Raw genomic sequence first — 23,848 nt, forward strand, 5'->3', positions numbered from 1 at the left:
CAGAACTGATGACAGTGTGCTGTAAGAGATTTGGCAACAGAAATATCAGAAATGTAATGTAAACTGGTATGTTGAGACAGTTTGCAAATGACAAGTGGATGTACATGGCTGACTGGTTCAGAAGGGTTATAGATGGGAATATGAAAGGAAGAATGCAAGACAAAAATCATGGAAGATGTGTGGTTAGGTTTCATGTCGAGACCTGGGACTAGGGGACTGAGCAGGAAAATAGGTCAAGATCCTGACAAATAGAGAGCTGCCATTGGGTGACAGGACCTACGCATGCTAGTATAGTCAAAGGCCTCTGAACATACTCTGTACATACTGATCTACTGTCAATACTATCATTCTATTCCAATGTTCCATGGGATGATCAAGATAAAGGTTCACTTACCTCTTCTGATATGAAAAGATGGGCTAAATACAATATACCCCCTCTTCCAGTGTCATATTGGCTAAATACAATATACCCCCTCTTCCAGTGTCAAAGGGAAGTACCATATAAGGCTATCTTCAGGGACAATATCCTTTCAATTGCACAGTACAGTATACTGTATTAACAAATTCACTGGGTCTACACTATGGAAAATATACTCCTTTTCTAATTAGCAAATAACTAAGATAGATTTTAAAAATACAAAACACTGACCATGTGAAGCTATGTTGTTCTTTATGCTGACGGTGAGACCACGCTGAGAGGTAAGAGACACTAGAGATCCTCCACCTCGGGTTGTCTCCCCTCCAATTCCCCTCTGTGAAAATAAAAATTAGTTTGAAGAACTAGTAGGCTTTACTTAATCTTTTCATTGTTCATTGTACTATCTTTAGCATCTCCAATACTGCATTTTCTAATCCAGGATAAGTGTGTTATCATCATCCTAATGCAACCACCCACTATGACAATAAGGCTGGAGAGGATTATGCTGCTCAACTCACCTATGTAAAGCTGTTCCTGAAGCCTTCTGGATCTGGTGATGTAATCTATAATTTGATTTTCCTCCTACCTGGCAATTTTATTTAGCTCAGGAGAGAACCCAGTTAGCAGTGGTGTTATTAAACATAATACTAATCCTGTTTAGTTTAAAAAGTCTCATCAAAGCTACAAATAACCATACAAAGGAGGGAAGAATCAAATAAAAAAAACTAGCACATTTAACAATGCCACAGTTCATTGTCCATGGTAGTAGTAGTAGTAATAATAATAATAATAATAATAATAATAATAATAATAATAATAATCATCATCATCATCAGCAGCAGCAGCAACGTTGGGTCTGGTTAGTACTTAGATGGGTGACCGCCTGGGAACACCAGATGCTGTTGGCATCCCTACGTCAAGTGGGGTTGGTGGAGGATTAGTGCCCCTCCCTGTAAAACAATTAACTCTAAGCCCTTGGCCACCCTGTCTGGGATACATGGCGTCTGGCGATGAATGAATCATCATCATCATCATCATCATCATCCGGACCTCCTTTCCCACCCAAGGGCAGGGTGACAACCTCCACCATATACACAGCTGCCATGCAACATTACAATAGTGGATCGAGAGCACAGAGTGGCAGCCTGAAGGGATGGGGTGGGGTGGGGGGCCTGACATGCTGTTATTTAAGGATGAGATACACAAGGAAATATGAGCATGAAATGTATTGAAGAGGACGGATGTACATAATTAACCCCTAAAAGACAGGCATCAGAATGTTTTGACACGCTCCGGACGGGCGTATTCGGCGAATGCGAAATGGTGGGGGGTTTGTCGGGGGTGGTGGTGGGGGTGGGGGTGGGAGGGGTTAGTGGTGGGGTTGTGGGGTGGTGCAGGGGGGGTGGGCTGGGTGGTTGGGGGAGGTGCGAGGTGGGTGTGGGGTGGTAGGGTGGGGTTGGGAGGGTGATGGGTGGGCAGTGGGAAGTGGGGGATGGGGAAGTGAGTAGAGGGGTGGGGATGGCAGTGGGGGTTAGAGGGTGAGGTGGTTTTGGGGGTAGGGGATTTGGGAAGTGGGGGTGTGGAGGTGGGTGTGTGGGAGGTAGGGGGTCAAGGTGGTTTGGGTAGGTGGTGGGGGAAGGGGGTAGGGAATAGGAGGTGGGGGTGGTAAGGGGGATTGTGGGGGTGTGTGGGGTGGTTGTGGGGGGCATGGGGGTGGATGGTGGGGGATTGGGGTGGGGAGGATGGGGGTTAAGGATGGTAGGGGTGGTGGGGGATTAAGGGGGATGTGGAGTGAGTTGGGGGGTTGTGGGGGTTTGAAAGTGGGGGTGGGGGTTATGGGGGGGCAGTAGGGGGTTGGGGTGGGGAGGGCGGGGGTGGTGTGTTGGTGTGGTGGTAGGGAGATTGGGTGGGTAGGGGGGGCATGACCACATATGCAGACACCCATCTTTTTGACCCTAGTATCCTCAGACAGCATATGCAGACACGTCTTTTGACCCTAATATCCTCGGACAGCATATGTGGACAACCGTCTTTTAGGGGTTAATAATGAACGTGAGAAGAAAACTAAACACAGAGACAGAAATAACAAATTAAAAGAAAAATTACCAAACTCTGCAACATCAATAGCAGTGTTTTGGTGATGACACTTAAGGCAGTGTCTGTGTAGAGGGACTCCCACCAAATGGCACACATTTCAAATTTGGGGGGATTCCTATCGAATTCAAAAAATTTGCTCCCATTTGGTGATACATAATGACACACTGGATGATGTGGAGAAAGACATGAGAGAGTTTAGTGTACATCTCTGGGCCAAAGAGGTTAAAAATCTTATTGAGTGTTACCAATCGCCACCAAGAACCAAATATAATAAAAGACTGTACATTACTGTGCAGTCCACCCCCTCTATTTGGGGGTTTGTATATTTGCGAAATTTTCTGGGAAATTATTTTAAGATATTTCCTGCTTTTCCTACAGCAGCAGCTGTTCCTAGTGGTTCATTAGTGATTTTTTTTGCATGTTTTCCACGAGAAATACTGTCATGTACAGTTAAAACTGTACAGTTACCCTACATAGGTATGTGCTGCTCAGCACACAGCAAACTAACATTGACATCATTGCATGGTGAGTACAGTACACTGTGCCCCAAAAGGCCTGTGTATCAACCTGAACTATCTTTTTAGAAAGTATTAATGTGCCATAAAATGCATTTACAGGTATTATTGTGGGTTTGCAGGTAACAGGAATAGCTAAAACATTGAAATCGGTGACTTCTGCAGTGGGTTTGGACAATCTGCGGAATTCAGCATTCATGTGGTGTTCTGGTAACCCCTGCAAATAGCAGGACCTGAATGTAAATGGGGATGGGAGGTTGTCTATAAAATGAGAAAAAGTTCCATCATTTGGGTCACACATCTCCCAATAAAGAAAACCTTATTATAAGTTGCTCTTTTTATGTGCTTTATTATTAAAATTGAGTACCAAAGTTTCATTGCTACCTATAACGCTGGTATCAGTTTCCTCAAACTTACAATAGCAGTTGTATGTAAGAAATTATGATAATTTGGAACACATCAGTGACATAACAATGACTTGCTATACATGAAGATGACAATACTAACCTGATGTGACAAAGAAGCAGGCTGTGTGTGTGTTGGTGTGGGGGCTTTGTGACCCTGCCTTATCTTGTTTAACAGCAACTGGTCTGAGCGCAGTCCACGCACAATGGCTCCACTGCCACCCACACGCACACGTAGTGGTGTTCCAAGGTTACCTCGGCTCTGCTACCACCATACATGCAACCCCAACATTTGAATGACTCATACTTTGTATCGTTACATGAATTACTGTGATTTCAAATACTGAACTTAACAAGGAACCAATCAATCTTCATATCAGTTTAAATTTACAACAAAAGTACCATGCTTAAAAAATTAACAAAGCTTGTTAATAAGTTGACTGTTAACAAGAATCATGACATCTACAGGCTGGTTCCACATCAAGTCAATGTGTTTCTACTCCCACTACAATAATATCTATCTATCTATTGCCAGTTGCCTTAATCCCATACAACCAATCGCCTCCACATTGCCCTGTCCCTTGCCATTTCACTGCCCTGCTCCCAACTCACACACCCCTCCCTCATATACCTCTCCACTCCATCCCTCCATCTCATCCTTGGCCTCCCCCTCCCCCTCTGACTCACTCACATACACTCTCCTCATCAATCTCTCACTCTCCATCCTCTCCACATGGTCAAACCACCTCAATGCGTTTCTCCTAACGCTTCCTATCACATCCACATCCACACCACAACACTCCTTCACATCCTCATTTGTCAATCTGTCTTTCCATGAGATTCCACATGCTCCTCTCAAATAACTCATTTCCACAGCTCTCACTCTTATGTCCCTCCAACAATGTACCAAATTTGTAACAATATACAGGAAACCCATTCCAACCTTTTGTATATTAGTGTACTGTAGTGGTTAGTTAAACAGAGTATGTCATAAAAAAATGACCAAAAGCAGAATCAACATCCATATTATGTGACACAAAGTGCCACCATCATTATCAGCTTAAACCTACCTATCGCTGATACAAGGAGCGAGCTGGATCCAGCAACAGGCACAATAAAACGTAAAAATAATAAAACTATTGAAAAAGTAACACGTGAAGTGGTGCATACATTCATCCATTAATCAGTCATGCTTCTCAATATCTTCACTCCACCAGAGGCACACACAACATGATTTCATCCTGTCCTTCCCTGGCAATTTAAACACTGCTTCCAACTACGATTTTCTGAACAGCTGGCAAGGCTTCCTTCAGGCTGATCTGCCACAAATACAGCTTTCTAAAAATTGCTGGACCTTATCTTTCACATAGCTAGAAGTCTTTCCCTTCAAATATTATGATTTTTATACCTCAACTCCAAACACTCTCTTATACGTCTTCTTGCATTTTACTGATTTCTCCATATCATCCCTGTATGTTTCACTACTCTGATCCTGCTAGCTGCACATCTGAACAGCTGAGCTCTTCAACACTTCTCACAACAACAGACTAGGCTCAGAATAATCTGAGCCCAATCTGTTGCTAGTGGTGAGGCCTTTGGCTCACCTATACGTTGCTGTCATAAGTAACCCTGGTCTTTCAGACTATATACACCTGTCAACCAAAGGAGCTTACACAAAGTGGCACTGAGCACCCCAGATGGAGCAGATTCAGGATCTGCCTTGGAACCAAACCTCCTCATATACCCCTGCACCTCACCATAGGAAAGACCCTGGTCTAACCCTGGTGAGGTGCTGTCTATCACCTGGACAGGAAATCTGCTGCAGACATGCAACCACTTCAGCTGATCATTCCCAGAGGTTTTCTGCTAGGATTATGATAAAATAATATCTCTGTCACTGACCATAGAGCACTGTAACATGTGTTGTGATGTGAGAGGCAGCTTTCTATTTAGGGCAGAATCAACTGATATTTTTAGTTGTATTTTGAGTCAATAATGAAGCAGAGAAAGGTGGTGGTCACACTTCTGTCTGGCAACATGAACAAACATCTCCTTGCGATAAAGAATTTTAGCAAGGTGAGTATTCATTAAGGATACTATTTGGCTGAAGACCCTGGACAACTGTGGTGGCCATGCATTTGTGTAGCACAATGCTGGGTATGGATGGTGAGATGTTACCAAGGCATTCTCTAGTGGCACACAACTCAGCTGGAAAACACCCTGTTTTACAGTTTGAAACTGAGAGACAAAGAGAGATATTTTAAGTTTATAACTACTGGTGCTGTATGGACTCTTAAAAAAAAAAAAAAAAAAAAAAAAAAAAAAAAAAAAAATCATCATATTCTGCAACCAGGACTGAACTGATACCTACAAATTCCTCATCCATTTCCCACTAGCAGTCACTGCACACCATCCATACAATATCAGCATTGGTACATTAGTACAACTAACAACATTATTAAATTACCGTACTATCTGGAGGCAATGACTAAGAAATACCATAAGAAAATAAAAAACTACTACTAGAAGAAGGCTGAAACTAGAAAATTAGTATCACACAACTATATTACAACAAAAGGAGTCTACATACTGTACACATATATACACTGTATATATATATATACACAGTATTTTTATATGTATGGCATTAATATTTACTGCCAGACAAATATTAAAATAAACCACAACAAAACACTAAAACAACCTATGACAGTATGAAACCTACTAAGCTGGGAACAATGTTGCCTCTGTGGGCATTGATAAGGTCCTGTCGAGCCTGCCTGCTCTGAGCCTGCTTTGTGAGGGCAAGGGTGCGGCGTGCCTGCTCTACCTTCTTGCGAGCAATCTGCTGTCTCACCGATATGTCACGGGTATCTGCCTGCTGATGCCACTCCTAACAATATGAAAAAAAAAAAGAAAAAGGCTTAGATTAACACTTACTGACTACAAGATACTACAAAGGCAGGTAATTAGTTTTTGTCAAGTCCCAAGCTTCCCTAAAATGTGACCACAAAGGTCAACTTTATAACCAGTACTCATCTATACTCCTCTGTGAACTGGGACTGGTGACTTAGTTATCAATGGTAGAATGAAACAAAGGCGTATAAGCCCCTGTGACTGTTCAATACATATAATGTTTCGTTCCAACAAACATGCACGTGTCAGCCTTGGTCACCTAATGGCATCTCTCCATGCTGCTTGATCTCAGTCCCTTCTCCCTGAGGTCAAACTCTATGACATCGTTCCAGGTCTTTTTCTGTCCACCTCTCGCAACCCTACTTCCAAAGTTCACACTTCTCAAGTTCTGCACCCAATTGTCATCCTCCATCCTCTTCACTTGCCCAGACCACCTCAATTCATCCCTCTTTATCACAAAACCAATACATCTCTATCCCATACTTCCTCTTAACTCTTTCTTCATAAACCTAGTCCCCCCCCCGGCCTAGCATTCATGGACGCACTACACATCCACCTACTCATTGTCATTTCTGTATGTCTGAGCCTACAAATATCCTCTTTCTTAACTGCCCAGGTCTCACTACCATACAGCACTACACTCCTAATACATGCCACACATAAAAATCCCTTGGCACAGAGGGAATCCCCTCTCCACGTCAGGAGAAGCAACAGCTCCCTGAACTTCTTCTAACCCCTCCTCACTTTAGCCACAGAGATAGCTCCAACCCCACCTCCAGCACATACCATGTCCCCCATATAACAAAAACTCTTTCACACACTCAAGAGCCTCACCAGCAAGATCAATCCTTTCACACCTGAAAATCTCCACTCGTTCTACCCAACGCACTGCACACAAAATCAGCATTATCTCTCAGTCTACCTATGATAAAACTACATATCTTATGGACCCACTAATCCTAAATATATACTGTACTGCACAAGATGGAATTACTTTCCATGCCCTTGTGAGAAACCACATATGACCACTCTCACTTTTCTTTGACAGTACTGCCACCAGCCCTAGATACCATCACTATTGTTTTATCTGCATTTACTCTCAAGACTTCCTGCCCCATATTAACTCTCCACTTCCTAAATCTTTCTTCCACCTCCCTTTCATTCTCTGCAATCAACACCAGAGCATCAGTATACATCTCCCACGGGAGTCCATTTCTGGTCACATGAGAGGGTTTCAAGCATCATGATAAACATAAAGGGCTCAAGACTGACCCCAGATGCACACCAATTTTCATGGAAAACTCATTAGTCAAATCTCAGTTCTCTCTCACCTGGGTGTGAGCACCCACATACATAACCATAACCACTCTAACAAGCCACTTCTTGATCCCAAGCTTTCTCATTGCCTGCTTCACCCACTCCCTAGGGACTCTGTCAGAGGGCTTCTCCAAATCAACAAAACAAAGTACGAATCTCTTTTCTTTCCTATTTATTTTTCCTGAAGCAGCTGAACAATGAATATGGCATCATTGGTCCCTTTGCCTGGCATAAACCCATGCATCTGATCAATATTCATTCTTTCCTTGATCATACCTTCTAGATCTCTCTCACTTTCTCCATTACCTTCATTATCTGGTCCAAAAGTTTTATGGATCTATAATTTCATCTGCCCAGGGCATCGCCCATCCCCTTGTACACATTTACAATCACACTCTTCAGCCAGTCATCTGGGACAACACACTCATATAATCATATTTATCAAACCCACTCTTATATCTCCTGAGGCCTGCAGATTCTCAGCAATCAACCCAGGCACACCTGTTGCCTTCCCCAACTGCATCCTGCCTATTACCCTGCTCAAAGTAGTAGTGTTAATCAAACGCTAAGGGTGAAACACTGGATTTGCTGACTCCAAACCTTCCCTGTTCCAGTCACTCTCCTCATTCAGCAACCAGTTATAATGCTCAGGCATCTTTAATATCCTCACTGTTCACTACTACCTTTCCTTCATCATTCTACTCACACATTGCTCACCCATGATATCCGTGTTTTCCCTCTTCATCTACTTTGCCACCTTAAATACCATGTTCTTCATATCAGCACTATTTAGGTTATCCAGTAAAAATGTGTGAGACACATTTTGCCTTGTATACCTCCTTTCTAGCCCTACGCTTGGCAGCCACGTACAGTACACTCACTATTTTCGCACCTAATTGGTACCGCAATTGCAGCGTGAAACTCAAACTCACGAAATTCGTGCGTATACTTTACACGTAATAAGTGGTAATTGGTTCCGGGGTCAGCCACCTCATTCCCCCTTAGCTTCCCATTAATGACACAATACCCCTACTATAAATGAAATACAGTAATCCCTCTACTTTCCAGACGCCCTCTTTCCGGACATCCCCACTAACCGGACATAACCGTCCAGGGATCTTTAAAAAAAAAAAAAAAAAATCCTGCCCGTAATTTGAACTTGGCGTGCGAGGCGCGGGACAGCTTTGTTGTGGCGCGTCATTCCTCTGACATCCGCTAGAGCGCCCCTGCATCCTCCCCACTTTCCACCTGTCTCTTGTCGCAAGTGAACGCTCGTCGTCATGGCTGCCCACGTGCTCGCTTTTGTGGTGGTGCCTTACCTGCCGCAGGACTCCTGCTGCTCTCGTGCCTCTCCTTCGTGTGTGATGATGATGGCCCCACCGTATGACAAGAGGAAGAGAGTGGTAATGACTCTGGAGAAGAAGCGGGAGATATTGGAGAAAGTAGATGTGGGATGGTCTTCTTCACGCATCCTCCGTGAGTTTAACCTGGCCCGATCTACTTTGTTTGATATTAAGAGATCCCGAGACAAACTCATACAGTACACGGCTGACTTCTCGCCGAAAAGCAAACGCAACGTGGAGAGGAAGATGATGTTTACTCCCAAGTTTGCTGAAGTCGACTGCTCCACATTGATTTGGTATTGACAGCAACGTGCTGCTGGTGTGATGGTACGTAGTACGGAGCTGAAGGCTGCTGCTGAGAAGTTCACAAGGCTTCACGACGCCCTAGACTTCAAGGCATCTGAGGGTTGGCTCTTCGCGTTTAAGTTACAGCATGGCCTTACCAACCGTAAGTCTCATGGCGGAGCTTTGGATGCTAACGAGGATGGAGTAGAGGAGTTTCGGCACAAGGTGAAGGGCTTGATTGACAGGGAGGGCCTCACACTCTGTCAAGTCTACAACGCTGACGAAACTGGTTTATTTTATCGTCTTTGCCTACAAACACTCTAGCCGAGGAGACGGAGAAGCGTGTACCTGGCCGCAAGCTCTCCAAGCAACGGCTATCTGCTTTGTGTTGTGCCAATGCTAACGGCATGCACCAACTTAAGCCCATTATTGTTGGCTGTGCAAAGCAGCCTCGTTGTCTTAGTGGGGTGATGGATGTCCTTCCTGTCGTCTGGTACCATTCTTTGAAGGCATGGTTCACAGCCCAGATCTTCAAAGACTGGTTCCACCGCCATTTCGTCAAGGAGGTCATACATTACCAGACGGAGAAACTGGGAATCCCACGCGACCAGGTAAAGGCACTCCTTCTCCTCGACAATGCACCTGCCCACCCGTGCGACAAGGACTTGGTGGCTGAGAATGGCCGCATTAGGTGCATGTTTCTGCCACCTAATACTACTGCTCTCATCCAACCAATGGACCAAGGAGTGATCGCGGCAACAAAGCGCCTATACCGACGGAAGTTCCTGGACGAGGTGATGGTTGTTCTCGAGGACGAGGACGAGCGCAGGGAGGGACGGGACACGCGAGGCCAGCAGACTTTGGAAAACCTTCGCCGCTACAATATCAAGTCTGCCATTTACAATTGGGCCAGTGCATGGAAGGAAATCTCTGTCAAGACTCTAGAAAATGGTTGGTTTCGTCTGCTTCTCGGAACGGATGCGGAGTACGATTTCCTAGGTTTCGACGTAGATGACTTCCATGCAAGTCTATGTGCGCACGGCGACGATGTTGATGTTGATGAAGTGCGCGAGTGGTTGGATGACGATGAGGGCGATCCTGGGTATCAGACCCTGTCTGATATCGAGATCGCATCTTCAGTTGCAGGTGTCAGTACCCAGCTTGAAGATTCTGACGAGGATGGCGACGATGATGCGGACTCCTCTCAGCATGACACAACTCCAGCCATCCCCAAGCTAAGCGTACTCCTGGAACACCTAGAGTTCGTTCTGGACTACCTGGAACACCCGGACTGTGACAGGGAGATGGGGCCCTTGGGACTTCTGGAGGAAGTGCGTGCTTTCAGGCAGCGCATCATAAACCATCAGAATCGTTGTTCCTTGCGTCAATCAACGATTGACGGCCCGTGACCCCTGCTGTGCCCAGCCCTGGCTCCACTTTGTCACCCCCCCAAGACAGGCCCTCATGCTCCGAGCCACAGCCCAGCACATCAGCCACGGTGGAGTCACCGCTCGACGTGAGTTTGCATCTATCTTCTGAGTCGTCTGCAGTGGGTACACCATCACCATGACCCAGCGACACACCCCTAGGTCACCTGTCAGCGATACTCTCAGACTCTGACAGTGATTAAACGGCAAGAACTTCTCCACTAGACCACACGGGAATTTAGTGTTGTGCAGTGAAAGAAAAACAGTGCATACCGTATTGTAAAGAATGTAGAAATTTGAGTGAAAATACAACATTTTTGGACTAAATTTAATGTAAATACACTTGTGATTTGTTTTGAAATTGGTTTTATGAGTGGAAAGACTTAAAAAGCAGAGTGCAACACTTATTAAGTTACAATGGAGCATAAGTAAGACAAAGAGTGCGCAGTGTGAAGAGAATGGACTTCTGAGTGCGAATGACTAAGTTCAGTGCAAGACTTCATGAACAGTGTACTGCAAGTGCTTCAGGAAATCCTTCTTACTGTCAGAGTCTGAGAGGAGGCGGTTATTCATTGAGATGGCCATGGACTTGCTGTAAGTAGGCAGAATGTTTCATACTGTACTCTACTGTATTTTCCATACTATACTTACCTCAAACACCTCATTTCACTCTTTTATGTCCCTTATTGGTGTGAATATGTTGTGTCTTAGGTGCTATGCATGTGCAGTAGGGAGGTGTTTTTCTGAGTTAGGCTAGGTTAGGGTCCATAACTACCAGTCCAGGAGCCAGGGACTTGTAAGTACCCACAATGTTTAATATTGTATGAACCTACCTCAAAAACCTCATTTTATGCTTCTTTTGCATTTATTTCAGTCTTTTATGTCCCTTATTGGTGTGATTTGGGTCTTAAATAGGTGCTATGTATGTCCAGAGGGAGTTGTATAGGTGTTTTTCTGAGTTAGGGTCCATAAGTACAAGTCCAGGAGGCACGTGCCCACTATCTGGACAGGACCACTTTCCGGACATGCCTATGGCTCTATTACGTCGGACAGTGGAGGGATTACTGTACAGATAATCAGACATATAATATATTACTGAACAAAGAATTTACTAACACTGACACTTGGGCTGAACTGCTTGAAGATGAGTTCCGAGGCTGGGAGCAGTGGCTAGTTACCACCTGCCCCATCACTGCTTCCCACCACCATTGTTGAGTCCCCCACACCACCACTTCCCGATGTTATCAGAGTCTGATGACGTGCATGAACTCTGGTGTTGAAAAGGTCCTTGTAATTAGCCAGAAGTCTATCCACCATCAGGAGGAAGGTGTCCCTGATCTCTGGCCTCCCATCACATTCCTCAATTTGCTCTTTCAAATGTGGCGAGTTGTTAGCTCACCCGGTGGGACAGGTAAGGGTTCTTCCTGAACTTCGTTGTCATTGACTTGTTCGTCTGTTTCCAACATCTCTTCAATGGTCAGTTCACAACAAGTGACTGCGGAGATGCGGGGGCTTGCGAAAATAGTAGGAAAATCGCGAGACTCCTAAGAAAAAAACATTCCCTTGCCATCGTGAAACAAAATTTCGCAAGAGTATATATCACAAAAATAGTGAGTGTACTGTATTCATCTTTGTTACCATCCCTTTTCCCTTTTCCATTCCTGGAAAAGCCTTTTTTTCTCCTTGACTGCAGCTTCTACACCCTCATCCCACCAACATGTTACCCTGTGTCTTGAGGGCCCCTTGTCCATCCATGCAGTGAATTAGTAACTGGCTTCCTTCAACCTCTGTCTCTTCACCACACTGTTGAATCTTTATCTCTTTTCTATCACTACTTCAATGGTCACTGCTCCTCTGAACTGTCTGCTTGCATCCCTGCACCACTACAGCAGGCTCATAAGACCCGTCTAGCAGAAAACTTTCATCTCTTTTCTGTCCAACTCTCTAATGCAAGAGTAAAATGTTACACTCAGTCCTTCATGTTTACAACAGGTCAACTTTGAAACTGACTTCCTCTGTCTATATTTCCTGTTACCTATGACCTCCTGTCTTTCAAATCCAGTGTGTCCAAGAGACTTGAAACAAGCGGATCTTGAATTTTACTCTCTGTTACTTTGTTTCAATTTTTTCTTGGAAGGAACAATACTACTAGCCTTTGGTTCCTCTTTCCTTCCACACACAGACACACATACTGTACATTATCATCATCGTTCATCATCATCATAATTATTCATCATCATCCAATCCTATTTTACCCCATGAGGAGAGTAGGAGCCTGGGGCTTGGCAAGTTGGTCCTGACATTTAAGAGTGATCAGCCTCACTCATCCCTGAGTGGCATTATGTGAGCATTAAACACCAACCACCCCTTGGATATAAACCTACGCAGGCTCAATCCAATTGGAATGCCTTAATTACCCACTAAACAACCAGCTGCCATAATTTGGTTATGTGGTTACCACCCACAGGAGTAAATGGTTTCCTAGTATACAGGAAACCATTTGGCTTGTCACTCAGTGTGGAGTCACCCATAGGCAGAAGGAAGGGGAAGGAATGAAGGCATGAACGACAGAAAAGGCTGGTACGAAAGAAGTAGGAAGAGAGGAAACGGCAGGCAATTGAGAGAACACACACACACACACACGTACATTATGAGGATTGTAAAACCTGTCAGAGAGAGAGAGATTCTTGAATGATATAAGAAATTCTGTGGATCAAGGGACAAGAGAGTGGGCATAGCCTAGATGGTCAAAAATCATCATCATCTACTCATCTATGTGAAAAAGTAAGAAGCTGGCTTGATGTTTGGTAAAGATCTATATGGAAACGCTGACAATCAGATAATTAGCAGTGCTATATCATATGACTATGAAAACACATTCTGATAAGGTAACCAGTGTGATGTGATAAAACTATCTATCTATCTATCTACTGCCAGACGCCTTACTCCCGTAAGGGGTGACCACAAACAAATCGCCTCCATGTGGCCGTCCCCTGCCATTTCACTGCCCTGCTCCCAGCTCACACACCCCTCTATCATACACCTCTCCACTCGATCATTCCATCTCATCCTTGGCCTCCCCCTCCCTCTCCCCCCTTCCACCTCATTCACATACACCATCCTTGTCAGTCTCTCACTCTCCATCCACTCCATATGGCCAAACCACCACAATGTATTTTTCCTAAAGCTTTCCATCACATCCACATCCACACCACAATGCTCCTTCACTTTCTCAATTGTCAGTCTGTGTCTCACACGCTCCTCTCAAATAACTCATTTCCACTGCTCTCATTCTTGACTTATGTCCCTCCAGCAAGGTCCAAGCTTCACTTCCATACGTTAGAGTTGGTATCACAATAATGTCATGAGTGACTTTTTTACCTCCATGCTCATTTCCGTGTTTCTTATCACTGCTTTAAAAAAAAACAGCAACCTTTCTTCCTTGTTGTATCTTTTTAAGCACTTCACCCTCTAAACTTCCATCCTTACTCATCACAATACCCACATACTGAAATGCACTCACATTTTCCATTTCCTCCTCTTACAACCTTACTGTACATTCAGTGACAATTTCTCTCCGAGACCATAGCTACACTCTTCCCTACATTCACCTTTACATTGCGCTTCTCATTAAGGCTGCTCCAACATCCACTGCCCTACCTTGTATCTCTTTTATAACCCCATCCATATACAGATTGAACAACCACGGAGACATGACACATCTCTGCTTCAATCCAACATTCAAACAGAAAAATTCACTCAATTCAGTGTTCACACACACTGCAACCTTAGCACCCTCATACATACTCTTCACGGCATTCAGAAACTTCCCATTTACTCCATATATTCTTCATACTTTCCTCATTCCTTGTCTATCCACTCTGTCATATGCTTTCTTCAAATCCATGAAGGGGACATACAACTTCTTTTTCTTCTCTAGATGCTTTTCCACTAATGACCTAAGAATGAATATCTGGTCTACACAACCTAGTTTCTGTACTAAAGACCTAAGAATGAACATCTGATCTACACAACCTTGCTTTTCTACTAAAGACCTAAGAATGAAAACCTGATTTACATAACCTAGCTTTTCTACTAAAGACCTAAGAATGAATATCTGATCTACACAACCTAGCTTTTCTGCTAAAGACCTAAGAATGAATATCTGACTACACAACCTAGCTTTACTACTAAAAACCTAAGAATGAATATCTGATCTACACAACCTAGCTTTTCTACTAAAGACCTAAGAATGAATACCTGATCTACAAATCTCTTCCCTTCCTAAAACCTCTCTGTTCTTCAACAACTCCTCTGTTATTTCCCTAACTCTGTCAGTGAGTATCCTACCATATTCTCTTCCTATTACACTATAAAGACAAATGCCCCTATGATTACCACACATTTCTTTTTCCCCTTTTCCTTTGTACAGGGGAATAATTATACCTGACTTCCAATCCTTCGGGACTCTACCTTCTTCTCAGGCCAATGGCACATCTTCCACATCCACTATACTACTATCTCTTCCCCATGCTTCAGCATTTCACCACACATTCTATCAGTTCCTGGGGACTTTCTTCATTGCTTCCACAACTTGCATCCTACTGATTTCTTCCTCTCTTATCACATCCCTCCTTCTCCCAGCCATTCCCCAGCCACTTATACTCGCATTATTTTCATTCTCTATGTTCAACAACTCATTAAAATGTTCTCTCCATCTGCTCACTTTTTCCCCCCTTCTCCACTAGCTATCTACCATTTTTATCTTTCATGCTCCAACAAACTTCTTTATCACCCTGCCTAATTCTCTTTACAAAACAATACAATGAAGTACCCACCCGTGTAGTATTATGATTATCTATTCTCTGTGCCCCGGATCTTCTTCGTCTGGCTCTTATACTGACAGCACCTCCACCTCCTCTTCCTCCACCTCCTCGTCCTCTTGCTCTCATACTGATAACACCTCTTCTAACTCTGGTACTGATGACACCTCGGCCTCTTATTTTGGAGCTGATTATACCCCTTTCTTGTACTCTAGTGCTGATGATGCCTCTTCCTCTGGAACTTAAGACACCTCTTCCTCTTCCTCCTCTTCCCGGCCTGTTGTAGCTCTGACCTCTGATGCCACCACTACGAGCCCATCCTGTGAAGCAAGAGCACCTCAGGATAATTTGTATCCTGTCATACATCATTGTACAAGTTCCATTCCAATTCACCTTGATTTCAGTAACTGAGGTTTCTTCACATCATTAAAGTGTACATGATCACTGGGTGGTAGGTACCTAACTATTTTGGTGTTGCTAAAGATGTGCTTCATCTGGTTGTAAGTGAAGGATGCAAAGTCTGGGTCTGTGGAGAACTGTCTCTTGCATCGGATGACATGTCGGTCGACACAATGGGAGTTTAGATGACTGACATACGAAAAGTGATTGATGAGCGTGTTTGCTTGTTGACTGTTTGAGGGTACGGTGTCTGTTGTTGTGATGGCAGTGTGTGATTGTGTAGTGTTGCTGCTGCTGAGTGTGATGCTGTTTAGTGTTTTGTGGAGTTTGCTGGTGTTTGTTTTGTGATCAAGTGTTTGGAGATAATTATTCCAACTTAGTGTTCGCTGCTCTGCTGCTATGATATTTTACTGTTTATCTGAGTGTTGAGTGCTTGTATTTGTTGTACAGTGTCTTGTGTATGAGGTGTTGGGGAGTGTTGTAGTGTGGCATGTTGAATGATTAAGCCTTGAATTTCTGGTGTGAAGATGGGATTGTGTCTTTTTGTTGCCTCTAGGGATGTGTCTTTTGTCTGCATTTTGAATAAGTGAACTGAAAGTGTGCACAGTGGTGTTGATGTTTGTGATGGGTGTACTGTTTAATGTTTCAAAGTGTTGTTTTGTATCAGTTGTGAAGGCTTCCCAATTGGCTCTCTTATAATTAGTGTATGTGTGTCTGTGGCCAGCTGGGGTGACACAGACACACAGGTGGTGGTTAGAGCCAAGGGTTTTGACCACTCTACAGGATGTTGTGGGGCAAGGTTCGGGGAGTAAAAGTTGATTTCTGGGGATGATGGGAGGAAGAGGGCTTGGTGTGGGATATGGGTATGTTGACTGAGATTGTTGGAGATGAAAAGATTATCTCTTTGGGATTGTAGTACCAGCCCTCTGTCTGTGTCAGGGTTGCTCACATGCCATGCTGATGCCTTGGGGATGAAATCACCACCCAGGATGATGTTGGGTATGTTAGTGATGTGGTGTACTTGAATAGAATAATTTTGTGGTACTGTGGGGGATGACTGGGGGAGAATGTATGTAATGTATTGGCGACTGTTATGTGTGATTTGTTGCCAGTGTGCATTTAATCGATTGTATTTCTGTTGTGGTGTCATATGGAGGAAGAAGTGATTTTGTGTGTGAACTAGTATCTGAAAAGTTGATGGATTGGTGCACCAGGGTGATGAGTCCACCGCCACCAACGTCGGCTCGGTCTTGTCTCATGGTGGTGAAATTGTTTTCATTCATTCATTCATTGCCAGACACCATGTATCCCAAACAGGGTGGCCAAGGGCTTAGAGTTAATTGTTTTACAGGGAGGGGCACTAATCCTCCACCAACCCCACTTGACACATAATTTTTATGTTCTGCGTAGTTTTGTTTCTTGTAAGATGGCAATGGGTATGTCTTGTTGTTTGATGAATTGTGTGAGTTCTTGGTTTTTGGTGTTTATGCCATCTATGTTTATTTGAAGAATGTTAATGTTGTGTGTTCGATGTGTGTTGGATGATGCAGCATGGGGGGGGGAGGCAGGGGGGAGGGAAAGGGGTAGGAGAAGGTTGTGATGGAGATAAAAGGTTGGGGTGGATTAGACTGGGGTGGAATGGGAAGGGTTGGGAGACTGGATGGTGTGGGAAGGATCAGTGGGTAAGGCTGAGGTGTGGTGGATATAAGAAAGGGGTAGACAGGGGAGGTTAAACGGTGGGGGGAAGGAGCATAAGGAGCAGGTCCAGGTGTTTGTGTAAAATTCTCAGGAGGCAAGTGTTCTGCAGGTGAAATGGGTCCAGTTCTTGCAGGAACTGCACTGAACTGAACCCTTTGTCTGTCAACTCAAACTGATGTGTTTTGACCATGTTGGACATATGTATTTGCTTTTGTAAAATATTCACCATAAATCGCATTTACGCATCATAACAAAGAGGCTCGAGCATGATGTCGTGGAATGGTTGCTCTGTGTGTGGCAGTACTGCACAGCTGGTCTGACTCATGGCTTTGTTTCTTTATAACTATATTCTTGGTGAATCTTTTTCTTCAGCAAGGTATAAAATTTTTGGTTTTTGCCTAACTTCAACTAGTCACTCTGACTTTTTATTTTCCTTGTTTACCTTTTATGAACATACTATGATAAAGTACAACTATTCAGCTTCAAAATAACACCACAACCAGCATCCTGTCACAAAAAGTCTATTTACACTGACCAATCAAAGAAAAACATAGCGAAGCAAATATGCGGCCGAGACCAAAATAAAATTGTGCATCTCTTTCCTTTTGCTTTACTGCAAAATGAAATACAAAAATTACCATAATCTATATATCACTCTAAAGGTAATTTATTGTGTTTTTGCATGGGTTAAACCAAATTTACATATCTTTACTAGTTATTTTTTGCTGAATAATTTTCTACGGCAAGGTACGGTATAAAATTTTTGCTTTTCACCTAACTTTAACTCATCATTTTGACATTTCATTTTCTTTGTTCCACTTTTTTTAACATACTACGATAAAGTACAACTATTCAGCTTTAAAATGACACTAAAACCAACATTCTATCATGAAAAGTGTATTGACACAGAGCGATAAAAGTAAAATATCAGGCCGCGAAGATGTGGGTCAGTGTGAGTGGCTGACTCTGGCACAGAGATAATTTGCCAGACCCAAAAACCTGATAGGGTTAATCTGCATAGCATAACTCCTAAAAAGGAGGTCCATTCAGTCAAATTTAAATAAATGCAGTACTACTGGAGAGGGAGGGGTAGACTGAGGATGAGGTGGAGGGATGGAGTTGAGAGGTATATGAGGGAGGGGGGGGTGAGTTGGGGGGAGGGGAGTCAAATGGTGGGTGACAGAGTGACTTGGAGACGTTTTGTCTGCGGCCACCCTTTGCGGGATTAGGGCGTCGGGCTATAGATAGATAGATAGATAGATAGTACTACTTTATTGTATGAAACTAAAAGCCTGCCTGTAAACATGGACTTGGGAGAACTATTCCAGAAAGTGTGAAGATTATCATGGTTCCTCCCCTCTTGTACCCTGTTTTGCCTACCTCTGCCTCTACTGCCAGTGGCATAGCTTTGGTCTGTTCCCCCAGCTGCTCCACCACCACGCCCTCGCCCTCGTCCTCTTGCACCACCTCCTCGTCCACCTCGCTTATTCTTCATCTTGATTATATCATCTGAAAAGTAGTTACTGTAAAGTACCAACATCATCATCATTATCACTGTGGAAACTTTTACTCTTTAGAGGCCCTGTGTGTGAGGTGTTAATGCCTATCTCTTAGTTATAACTCTCATACGTAAGAAGCGGAGCATTTAGCTGCAAAATTATGGTTGTAGTTTTAAAACTAAAGTAGGATACAAAAACCCACACTGGCAGACGAAAAAAGATGTATTCCAAACAGTTTCGGCGACAGCTGTCGCCGAAACTGTTTGGAATACATCATTTTTCGTCTGCCAGTGTGGGTTTTTGTATTCTATTTCATGGTCACGATAGTGTGATTCTTCAGCCAAAACCAAAGTACTCGCGCCTTTGTTAGTTAACCCCTAAAAAGCGGCCATGGACAGCCGACCCCCCCCCCCCGTGTGGTGGGGTTGGATTGCGGTCTGAGTACCTGTAGGAAAATATTAGCCAAAAATCAGAGATTAACCCTAGAACATTATACTTGGTATGGCAGATAGTACTTACATTCAGCTTTCTCCAGAGACAGGTGTTGAGCCTTCATGGACTACCCAAGGACTTGTGGAGACTTGCAAAGTTGGGTAACAAAATCTTCACTTTCACACCTCCAGCAACCCGGTTTCCCCTCTACCACAGCCTCATTCTGTCACAGTAAACTTTATACTACAACGTACAGGTAGTTTGGAATCCGTATTTGTACAATAAGCACTGAAAATATGACTAAAATCAACGAAGCGTACGGCCGACATGCAGCGCGGCGGCGGTCTTCCCGTCACTCAACAAACATTTCCATTTTCACAGCTAAAAACACGTATACTACATTATTTTCAATCATAGTACTTCCCAAAAGACCACCGTGGCGCGCTTTTATTCTGCCTTACGCCCGTCACTTTATTCTCGTTCCTGTCGGTCGCCCGCACTGACTCGGAAGAGCTAGAACTCGCCATAATGTCACTTTGAAAGCCTGTGGTAAACTGACGTTAAACAGGGGAAAACCGCGCAAAAAAAAGCTAGTGTGACAACTGGGGAAACAAGCGTTTCCTATTAGTTCTGAGCAGTCAGCGCGCTGCCATATATCACAGCGAGGCTGGACGGGCCGTAGTGGTGGTGGGGGAGGGGGGAAAAACGCGATACTTGGCAACAACGGAGGTCAGTAGTACAAAGGTCAAGTATGGTAATTGTAGCTAAAGGGTGGCGGTACTGATAGACAATACCAGCTGGAACATCCTTGCCCGCGTTTATTCAAAATTAACTCAAATCACAAACGCGACGATCCGCCATTATGTCCTTTTTGGCGATCATCGCAAAAGCGACGCTCCGTGTTTAAAGGGTTAATAGTCTCTTATAAATACCATTAAATAAAAGACTATTGCATCTGACATCATAAACAGTTGTATTGTACATAATATGTGAAAGTATGGGACAAAATAATGCTTGTAATGCCTCGAAGTAACAATCCATGCATTAAAATTTACTGCTTTGCATATGCGGACAAAGAATTTTCCAGTAAAAAAACAGGAAGAGGTCCAATAATATCAATACTGAAAAAGATAGTAGTTTTTATATAAAACTAAAGTGAGCTCATGAAAGTCTGTAATGTTGTTAAGGTCACCAAGTAATAAACTGTAGTTTTAAATCAGTAAATGATCAAAGTGGTAAGTGGGAACTCCGAACAAGTAGGAACTGCCGCCATTTCTATTCCCCCCATTCTCTGCATAGAATGTAGTGGAAGAGAAAACTGTACTATACTTTGATGCAGATCAACCAATACATGATCTCAAAAGGAAAGTCTGGTCGTCTACTGTCACCTAGGGACCGATTTCACTAACAACCTCTTGTCTACTAGAAACAGACTTCACCAAACACCACTCTCATCTAGAGCTGAGTCATTTCCGTAATTAGAGCCCCCACAAACTCCTGAAAGTTGCCAGTGATTGCTGGATCACTAAATAGCGTGGGGTCGCTACCCACTTAGAGTTGGTTCCTTTACAAAATTATTAAACATGAATAAGGCATTATACCAGTATTATATTCATCTCAGATATTTTACTGATGCTCTAAATGAGATTTATGCTGAAAAGTTCTCCACAGAGTTTACTGAAAGCCAATAAAGCTTACTGTATGTGTTTGCTCTCAGCACATTTTTACCAAGTGTTACGAATCTCGGTTGTTGGAAAAGTTTATCATAAAATTTCCAAAGATCATAATCTTTCATTTGGCATATCCTGACATGATTCTATCCATTATACAATTAATAACAGTATAAATTGTACAGCCAAAATCTTACGGGGCCGAGATCAATGACCCAAATTTTTACAGGCATGGTATTCCTCTTGCTTTGAGGAAACGTCTCAGTTCTGCTATAGTCTATTTTTCCACATATATTTTACCTGCACAGTGGACCATGGCACTATGTTTTCCAGATTCATTGGCTGATTCCAAAAGGTGCGGGCGTCAGGTGTGGTGTATACACACCATCAGCGGCACCCTGGACGCCTGGCGGCAGGCACACAAACTACACAATACTACCCATGAGAAAGCGCCTCCATATGAGCTCAGTGGGTTCATATGATCTTTGATTGTTTAAGTACCATATATCCTTCATTTGTTATGTAACATACAATTTTGTTATACTCCTTTACCATTTTACTTTACAGATGTACATCCAACATCTAAAAACATGACTGTGATCAATACTCAGGCAACATATTAATAATTGCATGTAAACTGTCGCTAAACTGAGATAGACACAAATGACAGCCTTCCATTTCTATTATATTTTGATAAAGAAGCAATTTTTTCTCCAGTACTGTATGCAGATAAATCAATAAATATCCAATTTTCAGTAAATTAACACAAAAATTGTATAACAGAAGGTAATTCAGGTTGATCCCACTTTTGAATTTTACATTAAGTTATTTGGCAAGCGGTGGCATCTATTACCAGTTTGTGGGGACTCCAATTACAGTATCTGGCCAGTAAATAGGAGTGAATTTTGACGCAGATCTGCTAACCAATACGTGATCCCATCCGGCAAGCTTTGTTGTCTATCGTCATCTTGAGACCAATTTCGCTAAACAACCCCATTGTCATCTAGAAACTGATTTCACTAAACACCCCCATCGTCGTCTAGAACTGACTTCACTTAACACCACTCTGATGCAGAGCCGAGTCATTTTCTGTAGTTATCTGACCAGTAAATAGGAGTGAATCTGTTGGAAGCAAGAGTGGCTAAAGGAGGTAGGCTCAATCTCCACAAGTTGTTACAATCATCAAAAATCTTATTTTGGGTCATTCCACCATGAGGAGCAGTACATTCATTGACAAGTTACTGAACTACTTCCCGTCATATCTGCAAAAGTATGCAATATAAACAAATGGTTTTTGCAAGCTACATTATTAACACTTCACACCACATTATAACACAGTCTTTGAATGATATACAGATTTCCAAAAGATGCGTGAGACACATTACCGTGATGCTACCCCTCTTGTGGTCTGCATAAGTAATTTGAGTAAGTCTGTGGTTTGACTGGTTCAATCAAGGAGTGCTTCATATCAGTAATATGTCAACAGATAAGGATCACATGGGGGATCATGTGGGGGTGTTGGTTGAGAAGAGCTGGGTGGAATATGTTATGAATGTTATGAGAGTAAATGACAGGATATTAGTAGTGAAAATTTTGTTTGGTGGAATGATATTTGCAATTATATCGGCATACATTCCACAGGCAGGCTTGGATGAGGTAGAGAAGGATAGATTTTGGGATGACTTAGTACAGTATGTGAGTAGGTGATATGGGGGATGATGAGACTGCAATTTTGGGAAAGGACTTAAATGGTCATGCAGCTGAGATGAAGCAGCTCATGGATATGAAGGGGTATATGGGGGATGTGCATATGGTACATGAAATGAGGAAGGGGAAAGGATACTTGAGTTTGGGGAGGCAATGAACATGATTGTGTGCAACACACAGTTTAGGAAAAGAGAGAGTAGATTGATTACACATAAGTCTGGGGGAAATAGCAGTCAGATAAATTATTTCTTGGTCAGGAGGGCTGATAGGAGGTTGATGAGGGATGTTAAAGTTATAGGATGCAAGGAGTGTATGCAGCAGCACAATTGATATGTGACATGGTACTTGGAGAGTGAGTGGTGAAAAGGAAGACTATATGCACATAGGAGGAAAATAAGGAAGCTGGAAAATAAGGAAGCTGGGTATATGTGCAGGAGTAGATGAGAATGAGAGGGCAAAGGAAGGAGTGTGTATAGTTGTGAGTAAAAGATGGAAGAAGAGCATAAGACAGTATGGATCAGTTGGGTCAAGGATTGTGTGGGTAAAGTTGAAAGTTGGAATACAAATGTGGGCGACTGTGTGTGTGTATGCGCCAACGCAAGATCGTGCTAGAAGAGTGAGAGAAGAGTTCTGGACAAATGTGGAAGTGTGCATGGAAAAGTTTGGAAGGAATGAGAGAGTGTTTTTGAATGGTGATATGAATGGTAAAGTTGGTAATGTGAAGGTGGATGGAATAGTTGGTGAGTGGGGTGTGCCTGCTGAGATAGATGAGAATGGGAGTGCGTTAGTGGACATTTGTGCTGGGAGGGGGTTGGTGATAGCCAATACCCTCTTCAGACATAAAATGATCCACAGGTATACATGGCGAGTGATGAGAAGGGTGGGTGGTGAACTGAAT

At 43.2% G+C, this 23,848-nt stretch overlaps 1 protein-coding gene across 3 annotated transcripts in view; it reads right to left on the reverse strand.

Moving 5' to 3' along the window:
* LOC145412948 (uncharacterized) overlaps positions 1 to 23,848 on the reverse strand; it is a 45,856-nt gene that overhangs the window by 16,808 nt on the left and 5,200 nt on the right. The window contains exons 3-7 of one of the 3 annotated variants that reach the window (XM_080282764.1): positions 19,023 to 19,151; positions 15,561 to 15,865; positions 6,160 to 6,327; positions 3,538 to 3,699; positions 650 to 752 (exon numbers count right to left, since the gene is read on the reverse strand). In XM_080282764.1, coding sequence (XP_080138890.1) covers positions 650 to 752; positions 3,538 to 3,699; positions 6,160 to 6,327; positions 15,561 to 15,865; positions 19,023 to 19,151 — 867 coding nt within the window. The remainder of the gene's footprint in view (positions 1 to 649; positions 753 to 3,537; positions 3,700 to 6,159; positions 6,328 to 15,560; positions 15,866 to 19,022; positions 19,152 to 23,848) is intronic. The other 2 variants (XM_080282765.1, XM_080282766.1) reach the window with 2 other exon arrangements.

Source organism: Coenobita brevimanus, chromosome 94 (genome assembly GCF_032717465.1).
Source record: "Coenobita brevimanus isolate Jiangsu-jjx chromosome 94, ASM3271746v2, whole genome shotgun sequence".
In the NCBI taxonomy this organism is placed as follows: domain Eukaryota; kingdom Metazoa; phylum Arthropoda; class Malacostraca; order Decapoda; family Coenobitidae; genus Coenobita; species Coenobita brevimanus.